General features: G+C 38.2%; 1 protein-coding gene across 4 annotated transcripts in view; it reads left to right on the forward strand.

Moving 5' to 3' along the window:
- Window positions 1–3,637: 3,637 nt before the first annotated feature.
- Window positions 3,638–20,958, forward strand: part of LOC148845431 (DNA damage-binding protein 1-like) — a 68,983-nt gene continuing 51,662 nt past the window's right edge. For 3 of the 4 annotated variants that reach the window (XM_088954460.1, XM_088954462.1, XM_088954461.1), the window contains exons 1-2: window positions 3,689–3,827; window positions 3,968–4,206. Coding sequence is in view for 2 of the 4 variants with exons in the window: in XM_088954461.1 (XP_088810587.1) it covers window positions 4,103–4,206 (104 nt within the window). In the remaining 2 variants the exon portion in view is untranslated. Of the gene's footprint in view, window positions 3,828–3,967; window positions 4,207–20,958 lie in introns of all 4 variants that reach the window. The other variant, XM_088954459.1, reaches the window with a different exon arrangement.

Below are 20,958 nucleotides of genomic sequence, written 5' to 3' on the forward strand. Positions count from 1 at the left end.
CATGAGATAGTTTCTCTTCCCTCAGATCTGTTAAAACAGGTCCTGATTATGCTTTTTTACTTTTTTATTTTTATATGTTTTCTCGTTGGGGTGAAGATCGGAGGCAGTGAGTCCCCTGTATCCTCTGCAACTTTGAAAGTGACAAACCCTTTCTACAGGCTCCTACCTTTTGATTTTTGCTGAAGTATTGATTTATAAATATATTATTATTTGTTAATTTTTTTCTTGGCATTCTTCTTTTACTACTAGAAAAATGTTGATCACTAAACGTATATGCTATAGAGACGACTTTGTGAAACAAGTTTGGTAGATATGATATATGTTAATGAATAAAACCCCAAGCTAAAAGATTTGATCCAGAATATAGAAATTCACTCTTTAATAGAGTTCTAAAATCTTACTTAGACAAATACCATGCTCATCAACTTGAACTAGTGGAAGATGCAGCATGGAAAATTCAATATTTTCAATGTCCATGATTTTTTAATATCAACATGTCAGCATGTCACATGGAAAAATTCAATCATTACTATGCCATGTCACCTCATAAGGGTTGTGTTGTGGAGTTGGAGAATGCATGAATTTATCAAAATTTATACTACTTTAAAATGCACGAATGGCCTCAATAATATTTTTGGAATTTTTTGATGATAAAATGTACCCCTCTATATTGAAATTTATTTATAAAAAATGAGGGCAAATAGGGTAATAGGTTATTGATATTAAATGAGTTGAAAAGATATAATTTTAAGATATTCAATGCATTCAATTCCCTTCCATTAAATCCAACATTTAAGTTAATATTCATTGAATCATATATTTAAGTCATTTTTGTTTCTTTCATCATTAAGTTCTATTAATTAAATCCATACTTAATAAATTAAATTAATAATTCTAATAACATAAAAGTTTATACTTTTAAAATCTATCTAAAAAAAATAGTGTTTTCATGTGGTAAGAAATTAAACCATTGTGGGTCAAGTGGGTCAATCCATGTTGCCATGATTAAATAATAAAATGAAACAAATGAGAAAATAAAAAAATTTGGAACATTTTTAACATATTTTTTACCAATTGGAAATGGAACGTAAAATTGTAAACCAATTGGAAATAAATCTTTTTTTGTTCTCTCTCATTAAATTCTATATTTAAGATATATTTCTCTCTCCATTAAATTCTTGTAATTAAATCCACAATATTAAGTTTAATAGTAAAAATATATATATTTTGAAACGTAATTTGAAAGTAAATCCATTTTCTTTCCTCCCATTGGTGGGCAAACAATTCGACCATTTGGAGTCAAATGGATTAATAAATAATGCCTAATTAAATAATAAAAAATTAAAATAAATAAATACGATATATAAAAAGTATTTTTATTAATGATGAAAATAGAATGCCAAACTTAAAATATACCTATAAATGAAATGATATTATAGTCAAATAGTAAAATTTTTAATAATAGAAAATACAAAGAATCAGAAAAATAAAAAAGATAGAGAAAATTTTGGACACATAACTAATGGTATATATTTATAAAAATAAAATATTGGGTACATCTTTAATATTATGCATACATTATATTGGACAAAAATAAGTATTATACATAAGAAATAATTTTATCAATGATAGAAATGTAATACAAATTTTAATATCAATCTATAAATCAAAATATTTTTCTTTTTAGGTGGTGGGATGGTGGCTTGGATCAAATCATATCATAGACAAACAAAAATTAAGTGTGATAAATAAAAATTATTTTATATAATTTAAAGGAAAATTTATAGTCAAAGTCTATATTTAAAATTATGTTGTAGGTTGGTTTAGAAACCAACGAAACTCTAACAATGGCCTCTACATTTTCAAATTATAAAAGTCCCTGCCATATCATTGGAGGCTTATGTGGTTGTTTCCAACATAAAACTCTTAATTCATGTTGGACACAGCAAAAGGCCTATACTGAAAATAGGTTTTCAATTTTTCTCTTGCTCCCTTTGTCTCTCGATCTCCATCCCTTCTCTCTCACTCTCATAATAATCTTTCAATCTCCCACTCCATTTGTCTCTTCCATTCTCTCAAATTTGATGTGTAGCCAAATCAAAACCTCTCATTCTCTCTCTCTCTCTCTCTCTCTCTCTCTCTCCCCTCAATCTCTTTCATTCTTTTCCCTCACTCTTCTTCTTGGTCAATATCGCTTTCTCCTTCAATCTCTATCATTCCCTTTAATCTTTCTCCCACTCCCTTTCTTGTTCTTTTTTTATTTTTCTTACAAACTTATACAATATAATCAAACCATATAAAGGAATTAAAGGGATCAACCACTCGTACAATCAGATTATAAATTTCTACCCAAGTTAGTGTAAATTTTATAGCCAAGAGTTTCTTGTAAATTTATATCAATTTGGTGTAATTATTTTTGAACCATACCAAGTTGGTCTCATGTACTTTTATACGATCTAGTTAATACCATATAAGTGTGTAAGAAAATAAAAAAAAAATGAAGAACGAGAAAGAGAATAAGAGAGAAACTAAGGGAGAACGATAAGTAGAGAGAGAATGAAAGAAATTGATAAAGAGAATGTAAATATAGAAACCAAAAACCATTTTTATTTATTTTCAAATCACACAATCATTGAGAAAAGAGAAACGGATGTGAGAATGAGAGAGTGGGGGAGGAGATAAACTAAAAACCCTTTTTTATTTTCCAATCACCCAGCATTAAAGGGCAATTTTGGTATAAGTTTTTTGTTGTGTCAAATATGAATCAAGAGTCCCATATTGGCAATAACCACATAAGCCTACGATGACATGGTGAGTTTTTATAAATTGAAATGTAGAGCTGATTATTAAAGTTTTGTTGGTTTCTAGACCAACCTATAACCTAATTTTAAATGTACAACAATTGATTCTGACTATAATTTTCCTTAATTTAAAACTTATCTGAAAGCAAAGCTATTTTCTTGTTTAGATGGTGGGTCAATGATCCAACTTTTCAAAGAAACTCATGATGTTATAATTGAATAATAAATATTTTAAAAAAGATAGAACATCAAAAATGAAAATGTATAGAATTGTTGAAAACATTTGAGAACATTTCTAATGTTATATATTCATCATATTAAATAAAAATAATTGTTAAAATAAAAGTTATTTTTATTTATGATAGAAATGGAATGCAAAATTTAATAATAATAATAATAATAATAATAATAATAATAATAATAATAATAATAATAGTAATAGTAGTAGTAGTAATTGTTATTTGCTACAACATTTAAGTTTAATTTTAATCATATTATTACTTTTATTAATTTTCAATTTCTATCTTAATTGTGAGATATCTAAAATTCAATTAATTAATATATAGAAAAATTTCTCACATGCAACATATGTACTTAATTACTAGTAGAATGAAAAAGCATATTATATAGGATAATGACTCTCAGCAAACAAATACAGGTGCCAAAAATGAAAAAATAAATTTATTTTCTCATTCCGTCCCTTATCATAAAGTAATGGATTGTGGTAATCAAATTTCTTGGTAATCAGCAAACAAATACAGGTGCCAAAATGAAAAAATAAATTTCTTGGTAATCAAATGGATCATAAAGTAATGGATTGTGGATTTGGTTTGGGTTTAATCCGATCCTAAGTTGAAACCAAAATGCCAAAACCCTCCTTAAACCGTTATTTACGTCCGCTCATTTATCACTCCTCTGGTCTTGTAACCCCGCCATCGTAAGCATGGCCATTGCCGTTGGCAGCCGCTGCATGTCATCGTTGGCAGGTTCCTGAAATCTGATCCGATGCAACCAAGCCACTCCCAAGTAAGAATGGATTGTACAAGACCTTATATATCCTCTTCTTATTTTTCTTCTCGATCCATTTCTATTTCAGATTGCGAGCAGTTTCGATCCATTTATAATTTTTTTTTTCTCCTGTTCTGTTTTGTTCTTGAAAAATTCAGGAGCACGGAAGTATAGCATTCCTCATATGATAAAAGTTGGTGCCAGTTTCAGCATTCTCCAATAGACTTAGGCGTGGGGGGTTTCAGTTTTGGACTTAGAGTTGATCGAGAAAGAAGTGATCTTCAGAAGCAGAAATGAGCATATGGAATTACGTTGTGACGGCTCACAAGCCGACCAACGTCACGCATTCATGCGTGGGGAACTTCACAAGCCCTCAGGAACTGAATCTCATCATAGCGTAATAATCTATTTCCCTCTCTCACCATTTCTCTGATGCTTCTCTGTAAATCCTTATGTTTTGGTTTTCAGATTTTTGTCACAGTTTGCCTCCCCCTTTTCTTGTTCATTTTACCATTCATCATTTGGGTTGGTTCTGCAATCGCTTTTGCAGTTTGTGGCACAGACACACCCCTCCCCCCTCTAGTTCTCCTCTTTTAGGGTTTTCCTTGAGCTTGAAAAAATTCAGTTTTTTTGGCATTCATTGTCGTTTACATTTTACTTTTTATTCCTTCATAACTTCGGACATACAATCTTCCTCGATGATTTTTTTAATAGAACTAAGAACTGCATCTTCATTGTTACTAATATTACATTGATGGTTCTGGAACCAGTTATTCTTTTATTATTTTTTAACTTATGTTCTGACAATATCTTAATATGATAAAGCACTGCTGTTCCGTCTTCCAAAATTGATCTCTGGTCTCGGGGAAAAGTTGAAAGTGTTCTGTGTGCCTTCTGAAAGTCAAATAGAAAAGGAAAACAAGAAATGGAAGGGAGTCCACTTAGAATGTAGAGGACCTCCTAATCTTTAAATAATATCCTTCACGCCATAAACTGGCTCTTACAATATATTTATAGATAATCCTATAAAAACTCAAGAGCCCACTCCCACCAAGAGAAATTAACTCAATCTAGTTATGACACAACTCTACTAACACTAAACTACCCATGATGATGTGGTTAGCGGTTTCGACATGATAATGAAGATGTGATTAACTGGTTAACAGTCTCATTATTTTGTTAGTATAGGGCACACACATGTGAGGACAAATACAAAGTCATTCTTTCCTGCTGCATATTACCATTTACCAGTAACATTAGTTTTGAAAATCCCTTCTACTAGATGGCTCAGATAATTATATCAGTGCATGCTTGCCAAAAAAATAGAATAAAAAAATAGAGTAAAATAAGATCCTGGAGATGGTATTTATTGTTGGTAATAGTTTGAATAATAGAGGCAAAGAATCTAAAGTTGTTGAATTGGAGGTTGCTGGAGGAAGTTATGTTGAAGAGGGCATGAATAGGGAGTTTGGGGTTAGTGACAACAAAAAGGTTTGTGGTCAGGAGATTGGGGAGACTTAAAGGGTGGCAGAAGAAGGTGTTGGAATGGATGGAAGGGATGGTTCATCAAGTAAATGTAGGAGAGACAAGGTAGTGGAAATTGAATAAGCATTTGGAGAATTTGCTAGGTAGAAGAGTCCATAGGCAAGTATGGGAATGTTGAATAGGGCATCAATAGGGAGTTTGGGGTCAATGACAGCAACAAGGTTTGTGGTCAGGAGATTAGGGAGATTTAAAGGGTGGCAGAAGAAGGTATTGAAGTGGATGGAAGGGATGGTTCATCAAGTAAAGGTAGGAGATACAAGGTAGTGGAAATTGAATAAGCATTTGGAGAATTTGCTAGGTAGAAGAGTCCATAGGCAGGGATGGAGAGGAGGAAGATGAATCAGAGGAGGAGGATGAAGAGATAATGGTTGATGAAACACATGATGTGGGTGGTACATTTGACATGGAAAGAGTAATTAACACTGAGGTGGAGGTGAGTAAACTGCTGGGATTATATTTCATGGGTCGAGAAGATCATGCAAGAAAAGGCGTTTAAGAAAATGAGGGAGAAAATTGCTATATAAAGATTGGAAAGCAACTAAAGAAGTGAAGGATTGCAATAAGAATCTCAATGCAGTGAAACAATTCAAAAGGCATAAGCATCAACAAGCTATTCCAATTTCAAAAGTGCCTGCTAGGTTGAGAGGAGGCGTGCTTGGTTTGTTGCCTTTCAAAGAATGGTTTGCCCCCCCATTCTCCCATTGTCTCTTAACTAGGATTTTGGGTTCTGTAGAGGGTTGGGGGATGAGGAATCGGTTTCTTCCTCTAAGCTTTTACTTTTACTTGATTATGTTTGTTTGGACCTTCCTAAACCAGATAGAAGAATTTGGTCTTTGACCTCGAGTGGCTCCTTCTCTTGTTCTTCCTTCTTTAAGCCCCTATGCTCTACTCCTTCCCCTTTGTTGTTCTTAGTTAAAGAAGTCTGGTCAAGGCCAATTCCACCTAAAATTGCTGGTTTTTGTTGGGAAGTGTATTATGGTAAAATTAATATTGTGGACAACGTACAAAAAAGGAGACCTTATTCATGCTTGTCCCCCAAATGGTGCATTTTATGTAAAGTGCAGAATGAGGACTGTTATCACCTATTGATTTCTTGCTCTTTTACAGTAAACAACTAAATATTTGGAATTGGGATTTTATGTTGTTTGGGTACAGGTGGAACTTGCCTCCTGAAGTAAATATGCTTTTTGATCTGTCTTTTTTTGGTTGGCCAACAAAGAGAGGAAAGTAATGTGGAAATGTATTAGGGCAGCCCTCTTATGGACCATTTAGGAGGAAAGAAATGCTAGAATTTTCTAGGAGAAGGAGAGAAGCATTGCTGAAATAAAGGATTGTATACTGACAAGGGCAATCCTTTGGCTAAAAACTACGGATCTCTTTGTAGATTACTCTAGTGATGACCTTTGATGGAGTTGGGTAGCAGTGGCCTCCACCTCATCCAAGAAAAATAGAACACAAGCAAGTTGGTTACCCCTGTCGGAAGGAGTTGTAAAGTTGAACTTTGATGGGAGCAGTCAAGGTAATCCAGGACCTTCGGGTATAGGAGGGATCTTGAGGAATAAGGATGGCAACATTCTGTCCTTATTCTCAGGTTCAGTGGGTTATGGAGACTCTACAAGGACTGAGATATTAGCTGTGGTACAAGGACTACAAATTTCCAACCAACTTGGAGTGATTAATTTGATAGTTGAAGGAGACTCTAAGGTGATAGTGGGATGGATGTCGGACCCAGAAACTATTGTTTGGGGATATTGGGACATCATCAAAAAAGTCAAATGGCTTACGAGAACCATGTCAGCTAGCTTTCAGTGGGTTAATAGGTCGGCAAATGCTTTGGTAGATTCTTTAGCTAAACAAGGGGCTTCAAGGGATTATTTGTTTTTGCCTATTTTGTAATTGTAATCTGAAAAGAGTTAGTTGGGTTTGGAACCACCTTTAAGGGGAGGTAATTGTGCCTCCTCTTAGGGTGCTTCATGCTTGTACTATTTCTATCTCTATTTAATAAAATACCATTCATTCATAAAAAAAAGTCTATATGAGACACAAGGAAGTTTTGACATTTGCTGTTGAAGCAATTGAATAATTTAATAAACTTTCAATTGGTGGCTGGTGGTGGTTGAAGATAAGTTATATTTTCTGTGGAAGGGATTGGGTGTGTTGCTTATGTGGAACTTCTGTTAAAGGAAGTGAGTAGAGGGCATTTCTTTTAGGGGTGATTGGTGCTTCGTAGTGGTTGGAGAAGTGTCTGAAGGTTGATAGAGATGGGCAATGTGGATTGTGGTGATCGACATCCCTTTGCATGTGTGGAGTATTCTTACCATTGAAGAATAGGCAATAACTGTGGAAGATTCCTTAAGTATGGTGACAACAATAGGCTTGGGAGAAGCTAGACATGGCGAGAATCGTGGTTGCGGTTGAAGAGGTCTATGCTATCCCATACAAGGTGGTACTAAATTTTGGAGAAAGATATGGCCTATGTGTAATTATTGAAGGATAAGATATGACTATTTTCAAGAGCAGAGGAAGAAGGAACAATGGAAGAATAAAAGAAGTAGGGGGAGAGGAGAAGGGAGTAGATATAGGTGTAGAGGACTTAGGTAGTAGGGTTTAGGAGGAGATGAAGGAAGATTGGGAGTCGAAGAGTTGGGAGTTGGGGGAGGAGGAACGAGAAAAGGATGATGTGGTAGGGGCGACACTAATAAAAGATCACGTGGAGAATATGAAATTAAGTGGTTAGGTGGGAGATGTGCATGTGCGAGGAGAATATAACAAGGTGATAGAAGTCCAAAAATTGGGCGAAAGGATGGGGGGAGGGACAAAAGACAAGCGGTAGCAGGTAAACATATAAAGGAAGATATGAGTGAGGGTCATTGTTTTAAGAGAATGAGTGAGAGATTTAAAAGAACAAACTGGCATAAGAGGTTACATGTTGTAAACGATATTATTTGAAAAGAAAGATTAGGGCTGATAGGTTTGAGGAAAAAGAGAATTAGAAAGAAGAAAATGGGTTGAGGGAACTTGTCTGACAAATGAGTCTAGGTTGTTGCAAGATTTGAGGGAGAATAGAAGGTCGTGATGTTCGATGGTGGAGGAGCCAAGGAATCGGGGAGGACCAATATATGTAATTTTGACTAGAAATTGAAAGAAACATTGGTGTTGGAAGAGGAAGTGTTTGATCAGGCTCACAAGTCCAATCAAGAACAAAATGGTCTTTCATCAATCCAGATTTGCTTGCTGTCTGGTCTCCAGCTTCAAAAACCTTTTATTCATGGTGGAAGAGAAGTTTTGAGGAGTGTAGAAGCTGTAGATAGCTAGGAGGATTCTATTGTAATGTTAGAAAGAAGGAAAGAGAAGAAAGAAAAGGGAAAGGAAGGGAAGGCAAGAGAAGGGGGCTTGTACCTCCTTCTTCCTTCTCACCCCCTTCTCTTAAGGAGGCTTATGCCTCTTATAGTCTAAACTGTGCCCCACACCTCCAGGTAGTGGAATGCCTCGTGTCACACCTTTGCATTTTAAAACGTCGCTTACACCATTTCATCTTTTTCATCTATAAGATAAGATTTTTTGGTAAGTGTTTCTGCGTGGAATGGGCCGAGGGCAACAATGTGAATTCACTTCCATTTGCTAAGGGCTTGTTGGTATGTCCGAGGGCTGATAGAGCCGAGGGCCTAGGAGTCCAACTTGTGGAGGAAGAAACACGTCAGAGGCCCTAGGTGTTATCCCATGGGCGGAGACTCCGACGGTTAAGTTAGCAAGGGCGTAGCAAAGAGAATGGACGAGGCCTGAGTAGAATGGCTCAGACGAGGTCACCAGGAAGCTAGAGAGCTGAGAGCAATAAATGCCAAGATGTCTTACCTCATTGTGACGCCACTTATTTATAACTGAACTCGCCTAGAGTTAGTTATGAGCGGACGACCAGGATGCGATCTGCCTTGTGCCACACGTCGCTATCCTGGGTCTGCCATGTGCACCCATGCCATTGGGCCTGCCATGTGCACCTACATCAGTAGGCCTTGCTACTTTAGTTCTCTTGTTAATACTCTTTAGATCATTGATTTTGGAGCATCAAATCACATAACTTGTGTTTCACCTATTTCAACCTATTTCCCTTATTTTGGTAATAATCAAATTGTTATTGACTTGTTTTTCACCTAGTTCAACTTATATCCCTTATTCTGGTAATATTTAAATTGTCATTGCCAATGGTGATAAATTTCAAGCCCTTGGGATTGACAATTTGACCATTTCTGCTACTCCTTCTATCTCATTTTCTTTAAAGCAAGTATTTCTTGTATCTAAACTCATTACCAACCTGATTTCAGTTGGACAACTTGCTAATAGTGGGTATGGTGTTCATTTCACACATAGTGGTTTTTTGATTTAGGGTTGGTTTACTAGGATAGTGATAGGGGGGTTATAATGTTGGACGTCTCTTTGCATTGGAATTTGATCATGACTCATCACATGGTTGTTTTTACTTCTTCTGGCTCTTCTCATGATACTTTTTAGCAGCTTTGTCATTGTAGTTTGGTTCATCCTCATGCTTATAAGCTAATTGAAGTTATTCGTTTGGTTTTTTAAAGAATAAATTACCCCTCCTTGAGTTATGATCAAAATCATGTATTACATCTTTAAGCAAAAACTACTATTTTACCTTTTACTATTAAATATAATTGTTCTTCCTCTCCTTTAAAATAGTTTATAGTGATGTATGTGGAATAGGTTGGGCAAGGTTCAAAATATCGATATAGGGTGATATGCTGGTAGGGCGTATCGGCCTGTATCAGTATTGTTTTTTGTTTGTTTTTTTATTTTTTTGAAACTGGTTTAGAGGGGCCGGTTTAAGGCCGGTCTACCCTCTGAACCACTTGCTGACCCAGAACACTCCCTGTAGGGGTGTATCGGGAAGGCTCTAATATGATATGTATCAGCCGATATGGGCCGATATGTGATGAAATTTTCATTAAAGGAAAGAGAGGTACACAAGAGGGTGTACAAAACTACAAATACAAAATAGGGGCCAGACCCCTGAGAATTATACAGGAGGAAAAATATCACAGTACAAGGTCTCCAGAATGACTCCTAATTTTGCTAGACCATCTGCATCGGCCATTAGCTCCCTTGGGATCTAGTATAGAGAAACATTCGTATGAGCCAATAGGTCCCTTGCCTCTGTTAAGAAGTGACTAAGTCTCCAAGGTCCAGCCTCCTGTTGTTCCAACCATCTTATAGTATTTGCTGAGTCACCTTCAATGGAGAAGTTCTGAATACCCAGTTTAGTGACTAGGCGAATCCCTGTGAGAGCTGCTAACACTTCTGCCTTTGTGGCGTCAGCTATCCCAATCGGTCCACTGTATACCCAACAGGTGAGTCCGTTCTCATCTCTTAGGATTCCCCCTATACCGGTAGCTCCAGGGTTACCAAAAGCACTTCCGTCAAAGCTAAGAGTCCTAGTTCATTCTCTTCTTACTGAGGGAACTCTGGGGGGAGGTGGGGTAGGGGGGAAGGAGACCAGGAAGTTATACACATTTCTGTTAAGGTCATTAACATTGATTGCTGTGAACTCCTCTGAGCTGGAAGCCCACAAATTACAGTAATAAGTGATGTGGTCGATCAGCTCACCCTTAGATTTTGTCCTATTTTCAAACAGCCGATTGTTCCTTTCCTCCCAAATTCCCCAAAGAATAGCATGAAGTACTATCAGCCAGTAAGTTGTACCTCTCTTGCTCAGACCTCTTCCTTGCCACTGTGAAATCAGTTCCTGAAGGTGCTTAGGAGCCACCCAACTTAAGCCAACTAACTGTAGGAAGAAGTTCCAGATGTTGCTGGCTACCTGGCAATGTATGAAGAGGTGGTCAGTTGTCTTTCCCTCACAGGGGTAGAGGGTACAGACGTGAGGAGAGATAAAAAGCCTTCCAAGGTTTTTCTTCTGCAATAGCTCACAAGTGTTTATTCGTTGCAGACAAGCCTCCTAAATAAAGAAACTCTTGAGGGAACAAACTTGCACCAGATCTTCTTGAAAGGGAAGTCACTGTCTTGGTTTCCTGCAACCAGAGCTTCGAAGAAAGACTTGGACGAGAACTCACCTCCAGGGTAGGGTTTCTAGACTCGGGAGTCTTGGGAGTTTGGGGAAATGTAGACTTCACTAAGAGAGAGAAGGAGATCAGTAAGCTCACTGATCTCCGGTCCCTTAAGGGTCTTCTGAGGTTCAAGTTTATGTTGCTTTCATTGGGAGAATTGGGGAGGCACTGAGAGGTGGTTGCACCTTTGTTTAGGGTAAGGTTGTAGAGCCTAGGATAAGATTTTGCTAATGTGGAGTTGCTCCACCACAGATCCGTCCAGAACTTTATTCTTGTTCCATTACCCACCCTATATCTAATGAAAGAAAGAAAGAGGCTATGAATGGAGGAAATACCTTTCTAGGGATTTTGAGGAAGTTGATCTGTTTGAGTGGAGATTGCAATCCCAACCCTTTACATTTAACCCATACTTGCTGGTGATGATAGCTGTCCAAAGAGATTTTGATTCAGTGGGGAATCTCCACAGCCATTTTCCAAGGAGGGCATTATTCTTCTCTTTTAGGTGCCCGATTCCCAGCCCTCCTGCCTCTTTTGGTTTACATACCTGACTCCAATTTACTAGATGCCCTTTTCTAACACCTTTGCCATCCCAAAGGAAATCGCTTTGAAGTTTTTTTCAGTTTGTCATCTGATTTTTGCAGGGATCTGAAACATTGAAAGGAAATAGATGGGCATGTTTGCGAGGGAAGCCTTAATGAGGGTGATTCTACCCCCTTTTGAGAGGTAGCAGTTTTTCCAAGTAGCTAACTTCTTTTCACATTTTTTCCATCATTGGCTCCCAGAAACTTGGATTTTTTGGATTCCCTCCTAATGGCATGCCCAAGTAAGAGAGCGGGAGATTTTCCACTTGGCAATTTAGAGTTTCCTTGAAATTTTCCAGCAGGGAACCTTCAATTTGGTTTGTAGCTGCTAGACTACTCTTTGAGTAATTTACCTTCACCCTGATACTAATTCAAAACACTGAAGCACTCTTTTCACATTTAAGATGCTCTCCTAATTGGTTTCCAGGAACATGATGACATTGTCAGCAAAAAGGAGATGGGAGGCATTTATGGCATCTCTTCCTACCTCAAAACCTTTGATTAAGTTAAGGTTTTTGGCTTTCTCCATAAGCTGGCTGAAGACATCCATTACCATTGTGAAGAGAAACGGTGAGAGAAGGCAGCCCTGCCGTAGACCCCTACTGGCTTTAAATTTAGAACTTGGAGAAGGCAGTTCCAATCTACTTTATCATAAGCTTTTTCAAGATCTAGTTTCACAAGAAGGCCCGTCCTTCCACTCTTCTTCTATCTTCTACAACTTCATTTGCAATTAGAATGCTGTCTACGTTCTGTCTTCCTTTCACAAATGCAAACTGATTTTGAGAAACCATATCTTTTAGGACTTCTCTAAGTCTTTTTGCCAACACCTTTGCCATAATTTTGTATGCACTCCCTACAAAACTTATTGGTCTGTAGTCTTTCACTTCCAAGACACCATTTTTCTTTGGGATGAGGCAAATAAAAGTGGAATTAATTCCTTTGTTTACAACCCCCGTGAAGTGGAATCTTTGAAGACCTCCAGAAGATCCACTCTTACAACTTCCCAACAGATCTGAAAGAATAAGATCGGGAAGTTTATTTAGAGAGAATTAATACTTGTGACTTAATGCAAATGAAAAGACTTAATTGGTGTATTTCCCCTCATCATTGTTCTCTTTGTAAGGTTAATGGTGAGAATTGCTTTCACTTACTAATCTCTTGCCCTCTTTCTTCTTCAATTTGGGAATGGTTCTTTTCTTTGTTTGGGTGCAATGGTGCAGGTGGAACCCTCCGTCAAACGTATAAAGTGTGTTCGCCTTTACTTTCTTCAGTTGGCCAAAGAAGAGGGGCAGAATTATGGAAATGCATGAAAGCGGTAGTTTGTTGGACAATTTGGGGAGGAGAGATGCTATTGTTGAAGCCATTTTCATCAGAGTTGTCCATTGTGTGAACACACTGGATCTCTTCAAGAATATTGCTGTCAATGAATTATTGAGAAAATGGAGGGAGGTGGCTGCGTCTTCTCCTCTTAGGGAGGTTATATTGGGCCTATTTGGTCCCCCCCCATCTCTAGGTTTTGTCAAGCTTAATTTCGATGGTAGAAGTGACAGTGAAGGTTATCTGGGTCCATCTGGAATCAGAGGAGCTTTCAGAGATGAGGAAGGAAAAATCATTGTGATTTATTCTGGACCAATTGGAATTGGTGATTCTTTGAGAGCGGAGATTATGGCTGTGGTGGAAGGTCTCCAAAAGGCTAGAGAGCTGAATGTTAGGAAGCTTGTCATTGAGGGTGACTTGAAGCTTGTGGTTGAGTGGCTCCAAGTAGAAGAGGAGGAGGGGTGGTGGTCCTGTATCTTTGAAAAAAGAAAAGTATTGAGACTGCTATAGGGGATGGAGGTGAACTTCAAACGGGTGAGAAGGGATTCCAATGTACTTGCTGACACGCTTGTTAAACAAGGGGCGGGAAGGGATAGTTTGTTTTGGGTATTATAATAGCTTCTTTCTAAGTATGCTCCTTGTGCCTTGTTTGAGCATTTTTATTATGCGTTTTTGGAAGCTTGTCACTATCAGAGTTCCTATGATTCATCTCTTTTCCTTTCTTATTAGTGATTGTGGTCTCATCGTTTTGCTTATCTATGTGGATGATATTCTTATCACAGTTAATGATCTTGAAGTAATTCAACAACTTAAATTATTGCTCCAATGTTCCTTCAGGATGAACGAATAGGTACTGTGATTTATTTTCTTGGTTTGGAGCAATTGTATAGCGACAAGCTTCCTCCATTGTAACTAGTAGGGGTTCTTCCCCTGCTCTGTATATCTCCCCTTGTTCCCTCTCTTTTTCTTAATGAAATCTGGTTAAATTTTCTCAAAAAAAAATCTTCTTCAAGGGGTCATCTTGTGAATTAAAGAAAACTTACTATAAATTAATTCAACTAGCTCACCTCATTGACTCCAAGTAGGTTGACACACTCCTATGGAACTTAATGTAAAATTATACCACGATGAAGGAAAACTCCTAGAAGCTCCTACTATGTATTGTAGGCTGGTTGCAATTCTTATATATCTCGCTGTGACTCACTTGGACATTGGTCATGTTTTTTTATCAGTAAAAAAAGATTTTATTAATATCGATTTCAAGTATTACAATAGGTGAGTTTTCCACCTTAAAGACAAACTTTATACTTTATAATTTTGCCCAAAACATTTGATCCCTTGCTGCCCCTTGTTTGGACAAAACATCCACCATCCCATTTTCTGATTTTCTCATCCATTTAAAGACAACATTCAGCTCCCTTGATATGCTTTCTATTTCCCGAAAAGTATGTCTATAGACCCATGGGATTTGGGAGCTACATCTTGTCCATGAAATGACCACCTGAGAGGCCTCTTCCACCTCCAAGTTGTGGAAACTGAATTGGTTAGCAAATTTTAACCCATGGAGTAATCCACACAGCCCTGTTGTCAATCCATTATCATCTATTAATGGTTCTCAATACAGTGCTAAAACCTTTCCTTTTGTGTCTCTGAACAACCCTCCCAATGCAGCTGCAACTTGACTACCACTATAACTCCTATCAAAATTGAGTTTTAACAAAGTTGGTTGCTAGGGGTCTCCGTTTCCATATTTACCCTTTCCTTGGGTTGAGCTGATAAAGCCACTTCCTTCCATGTTCTCAAAATGTCTTGAGAAACCTTGGAAATCCTTTAGGGTCTTCACCCAATGTGCCACTTTAGTTTTCACCAAATCAAAGATTTCCATTTTTGTTCGACTCTTTTCACTAAAAATCCTTCCATTCCTTTCTTCTCATACAGTCCATAACATGGAGGCTCTAATTGCTTTCCACATAATTCTTTACCTGTTCCTCGGTTGTCTGAAGAAGTTTGCGTCAAAGAACCCACCACATCTTGAGGAGTCTACCTACACCCAAGGAGAGAACAAAGATGCTCCCAAATACAATGTACGAAAGAACATGATAAAAAGATATTAGAGATGTTTTCGCCATTGTTCTTGCACAGAAAGCACATGTGGGGAGATAGGCACTTATGACTTATTTGGCCTTCATTTTTGCAATATATCACATATGTTAATCTTTCCAAGGAAAACTTCCCAACAAAGTTTCTGGTTTTTAGGAGGGATTGGATTACTCCAAATTTCTTTCACTGGGAAATTTACCCCTAGGGTTGAAAGCTGAACTAAGAAGTTGAAAAAAGAAGCACAAGTGATAATACCATATGAGGTGATGGACCAAACTTTGTTGTCCTCTACATTTTGAGCCAAAAAATAGAGTCAAGATTGGCCAAAAGAGGAATGAGAAATTCACATTCTGTTCCCAAATGCCTCTTTTGGAACCAAGGTCCCAATTTAGGCTCAATGTGGAGAAATTCACAAACTTAGAGATGGGTTCAAAATTTGTAACTTGATAGTGCATAAAGCGCAGGAAGTTGGACCTTTAGTGGTTGTGCACCTGTCCAAATTGGTCATGTTGTTTAGGTCCATTGTATTGAACAATCCACGATCAAGAGTCCCATGGAGATTGTTGAAGATTAATTAGTTTTATGATGTTTTTCTGAGTAGATGTTTTATGTTAGTTGTTAGATAGGAGGTGGGGACCACAATAGTTATGTGAGTTCAAATTTTATTATGTTTTTTGAGTGTTATATATGTTGTTTTATGTTTTTTCGCCCTATAAGGGCATAGTTGTCTTTGTACTGTTCTATTATTTTAGTATAAATAATAAGTGAAGGGGGCGACTAGATTATTGCTCTCTTTTCTTTTCAACTTCTCTTCTTCTCTTCTTCTTCTTCTCTTCTTCTCCTTCTCTCTTCCTTCTCTCTTTAAGAAACTACTTTCTTTCATATATCTTTTTTAATTCATCAGATTCCTACTTGGTATCAGAGCATCGGCTATGGTTTCTTGAAGCATTCTCATGCAGCCCTAGATCATCCGACTGCATGAAGTAGTAAAGGGCTGATACGATCTGCTATAGATTGTCCGGTTCTTGGAGTTTTTGGTGGGATCTAGACATCAGGAAGGTGATCTACTGTTCGGCATCAAAATCAGGAAGAACTAGAGTACGGGGAAGAGTCCCAGAAAAGTTGGACTCTTTGTTTTTGATATGATCTTGGACGCCCAGGTATTGTTAGTTTTCTTTTGATTTTCTAAAGAAGGCGGTTTGGTTTATGAAATTTTCTAGGCCTCCCGAAGTGATCGATTCACTTTTCTCTCTAATGGGAGACGTGGGGAGGAGAGAGATTTCCCTCCAGTTAGGGTTTTCTTCTTCTGGAAGGGTTGGTTTCTGTGTGTGTGATATTAAATTATTTTTTGAAGGTCTCTAATCTATTTTTTCTTACTGTTGAACTGTTTGAAGTAAAATGGAGAGTTGGAATACCGAGATGAAATCTATCGGTACTGTGGGACTGGGTGTTGGAGGTAGTAGTGATATTTTTGGGTCTGGGATCATTACTATAGTAAAACTTGATGGTACACATTATTTGGAGTGGGCACAATCAGCTAAGGTGGCTATTGGTGCCTGTGGAAAATTATGGTATCTCACTGGGGAGGAGAAGAAACATGATACAAACTCTTCCTGATGGGTGCAAGAGAATTACATGGTAATGTCCTGGCTATGTAATTCTATGTTGCCTCATATTGCAAAAAATTTTCTATGGGCTAATATTGCTAAGGAGATTTGGGATGGAGTGATTGAAACCTACTCTCAGAAGCAAAATGAAGCCAGAGCCTATCAGTTAAGAAATCAGGTGATAAGTATGAAACAGGGAGAAAAATCTCTTGCTGTGTATTTCTCCATGCTGAAAACCCTATGGCAGGAAATAGATCCCTTAAAAACTGTGGTATGGGAAAGTGTAAATGATGCAGCAACTTATCACAAATTGGTAGAGAGGAATAGGGTTTTTGAGTTCTTGGCAGGGCTGAACCCTGAATTTGACATTGCTAGGCAGCATATTCTTTCTAGGGAGGGTGTGACACTCTCTCAGGCCTATGTATTTGTCTCTGGAGAGGAGAGTAGGACGAATGTAATGCTGAGACAGCCTCGGATTGACCAGTCGGCTATGATTGGTACAACAAAAGCTAAGTGGAATGGAGACAGGGGGAGTAGTGAGACTAGAAGGGAAGATAAGAAGGACTTGGTGTGTGATTATCGCAAGAAGCCTAAGCATACCAGGGACACTTGTTGGAAGCTTTATCCAAATCTTATGCCTGCTCGGATAAGAAACAAGAAGGGAAATGCAAATGTAGCCACTACAGGAGACTCTTCAGCCCCTCTCTCCCAAACTGTTTGGGAATCCATTGCAGTACCAGTAGTGAGAACAAAATTAGAGAGGTTTGGACAGTTTATGAGTAAGAAAGATTCACCTAGCTCTAGCCTTCCAGATGGACAGTAGAATGCAGGAGCCAACTACACCGCTTCCTTTGCACATACAGGTAATTCATATGCAACTGCAAATCTTGCATCCACTTCAGGTAAGGAGGGACTTCCTTGGATTATAAACTTAGGAGCATCTGAGCATATGACTAATGCCCCTACCATTTTCAGTTCCTATCAGTTGTGCTCTGGTAGAGACAAAGTCTCTACAACAAATGTTTCACATATGCCCATTGCTGGGAAGGGGACAGTTACAGTGACCAATGATATAACTCTGTATTCTATTTTAATGTCCCTAGACTTCATACCAACCTACTGTATGTTAGTTCTTTGACAAAAAATTTGAATTGTTTTGTGACCTTTCTTCCTGGTAATTGCGTTTTGTAGGATCTGGAGTCAAAGAGGATGATTAGGAGTGGTCGTGAGGTGAATGGAGTCTACCTTCTGGATGAGATTCCGAGACATCAGGGCCATCATGTTAGCAACAGTAGTAGTAGTGGGTCAGAGTTAGTGAACCAGATTATGCTTTGGCACAATCACTTGGGACATCTTTCTTTTAATTCTTTGAAATGTCTTTTCCCAAAGTTGTTTGAGTCTGTCCAATTATCTACTTTGGAGTGTGAGAATTGTCAGTTAGGAAAGCATTGTAGATAGGCTTTTAAACCAAGTAATAAAAGAAGTATTTCTGTTTTTAATATTGTTCACACTGATGTATGGGGACCATATCAAATCCCTTCCATGGGAGGATTCCGTTACTTTCTCTTGTTTGTGGATGATTATATACGATATTCTTGGATATATTTGATGAGATCACGTGATGAGGTTCCTAACTTAGTACGGCAATTCCACTAGATGGTTTTCACACAATTTGGAGTGAGAACTAAGGCTTTTAGATCAGATAATGCCAGAGAGAACTTTGAGAAGGACCTAACCATGTATCTCTTAGAACATGGTGTAGTTCATCAGAGCAGTTGTGCATATACACCGCAACAGAATGGAATTGTTGAGAGGAAAAATAGACACATTGTGGAGGTGGCAAGGAGTCTTATGGTGTGTGCTTCAGTTCTTGTGCAATTCTGGGGAGGTGCAGTTCTTACAGCCATACATGTGATTAACCGTGTTCTTTCACGGACTTTGGGGTTTAAGGTGCTATTTAGCCTTCTTTGTCCAGATGGAGAGATATTTCATATACCTCTGAGTGTTTTTGGTTGTGTTTCTTTTGTTCACATTCTTGGCTTTCATCGCAAGAAATTGGATCATAAGGCCAAGAAATGTGTTTTTCTTGGGTATTATTAGAACTAAAAGGGGTATTGCTGTTATGACCCAGTGTCAAGGAGCAGATTTGTCACTATGGATGTTACCTTTATAAAATCATATCTTTCTTCTCGAGTGGTTCTCCTCAGGGTGAGAGTTTTGGGGAGAAGAACTCACAATCTGTTCCTCTTCTTGTTTCTGTGGTGCCTCCATCAGTTCAACCAGCATCTACATCAGTTCAGCCACCACCTGCACCATCAGTTCAGCCAACACCTGCACCTCCAGTTTCATTACCTGAGCCACTATGGGCAGCCTCACAGCAATATCAACGCCTACAGATGATGGTTGACTCCACACATCCTCAACCCACACCACTCTGTCAGTCCTTCTAAAACTTTAGATTCGGCAAATACAGTTCCAGGTATTCCTCTTGAGCTTGAGCCTGTTATGTTTTCTGATGATATTGTTTTTGTCCCTAACACCATTGTTGCAGTTGATCCCACTGACCTTGATCTTCCCATTGCACTTCGTAAGGGGAAGAGAAAGTGTATAGCCCACTGCATTTCACACCATCTTTCCTATAGTGCCTTATCACCCACCTACCGTGCTTTTCTTTCTTCCCTGTGTCTATACCCAGGAATGTTACCGAGGCTTTTTCCAAACCTGAGTGGAAAACAACCATGCAAGATGAGATGGATGATTTGGTCAAAAACCAAACTTGGGAAATAGTTGATCTCCCCCCAGACAAGGAGACAGTCGGATGTCGATGGGTATTCACAGTGAAGTATAAGGCCGATGGCAAGATAGAAAGGTACAAGGCAAGGTTGGTAGCAAAAGGGTATACTCAGACCTATGGTGTTGATTATCTGGAAACCCTTGCATCAGTAGCTAAGATGAGTTCAGTTCGTATCCTTTTATCTTTAGCAGCCACCTATTCATGGCCCTTGTTCCAGCTTGATGCCAAAAATGCTTTCCTCAATGGTGACTTAAAGGAGGAGGTATATATGGACATTCCATCAGGCTTTTATGAAAATGTTGGTAAAGGAGAGGTGTGCAGACTCGGAAAATCTCTGTATGGACTGAAACAATCACCTAGGGCTTGGTTTGACAGGTTCAGAGGGGAACTCATCCATTTTGGATACACACAGAAACAGTCTGATCACACCCTCTTTGTGAAGAGGAGAGATGCTTTGGTGTCAATTCTGATTGTGTATGTGGATGATTTAGTGGTGACAAGAAATGATCTGAAGGATATTGATGATCTCAAAAAATCATTGCAACAAGAATTTGAGATCAAAGATCTTGGTGAGCTCAAATACTTCTTAGGGATTGAAGTTGCAGGATCCAAGCATGGGATCTTCATTTCACATAGAAAGTATATACTTGACCTACTACGAGAGACTGGGAAGCTGGGGACCAAACCAACAAACACTCCTATTGATCCAAATCACAGAATTAATGGTGTAGATGGTAACTTATTTAAGGATGTGGGGTGATATCAAAGAATGGTGGGTAGACTGTTGTATTTGTGTATGACACGACCAGATATTTCTTATGCTGTTAGTGTTGTGAGTCAGTACATGCATGCACCTCGGGTTCAACACTGGGAAGATATTGAGAGAGTACTTGCATATCTGAAAAAGCACCCTGGCAGAGGCATTCTTTTCTCAAATCATGAGAATCTGAACCTAGAATCCTATACAGATGCAGACTGGGCAGGATGCTTAGATGACAGGAGGTCTACATCAGGAGTGTGTACCTTTGTAGGTAGAATCTTGATCTCTTGGAAGAGTAAGAAGCAAGCGGTTGTGGAAATGTCAAGTGCAGAGGCCGAGTATAGATCCATGGCTCATGGTGTCTCAGA

This window comes from Nelumbo lutea, chromosome 7, assembly GCF_056320005.1.
Source record: "Nelumbo lutea isolate HS-2025 chromosome 7, American lotus-T2T, whole genome shotgun sequence".
In the NCBI taxonomy this organism is placed as follows: Eukaryota; Viridiplantae; Streptophyta; class Magnoliopsida; order Proteales; family Nelumbonaceae; genus Nelumbo; species Nelumbo lutea.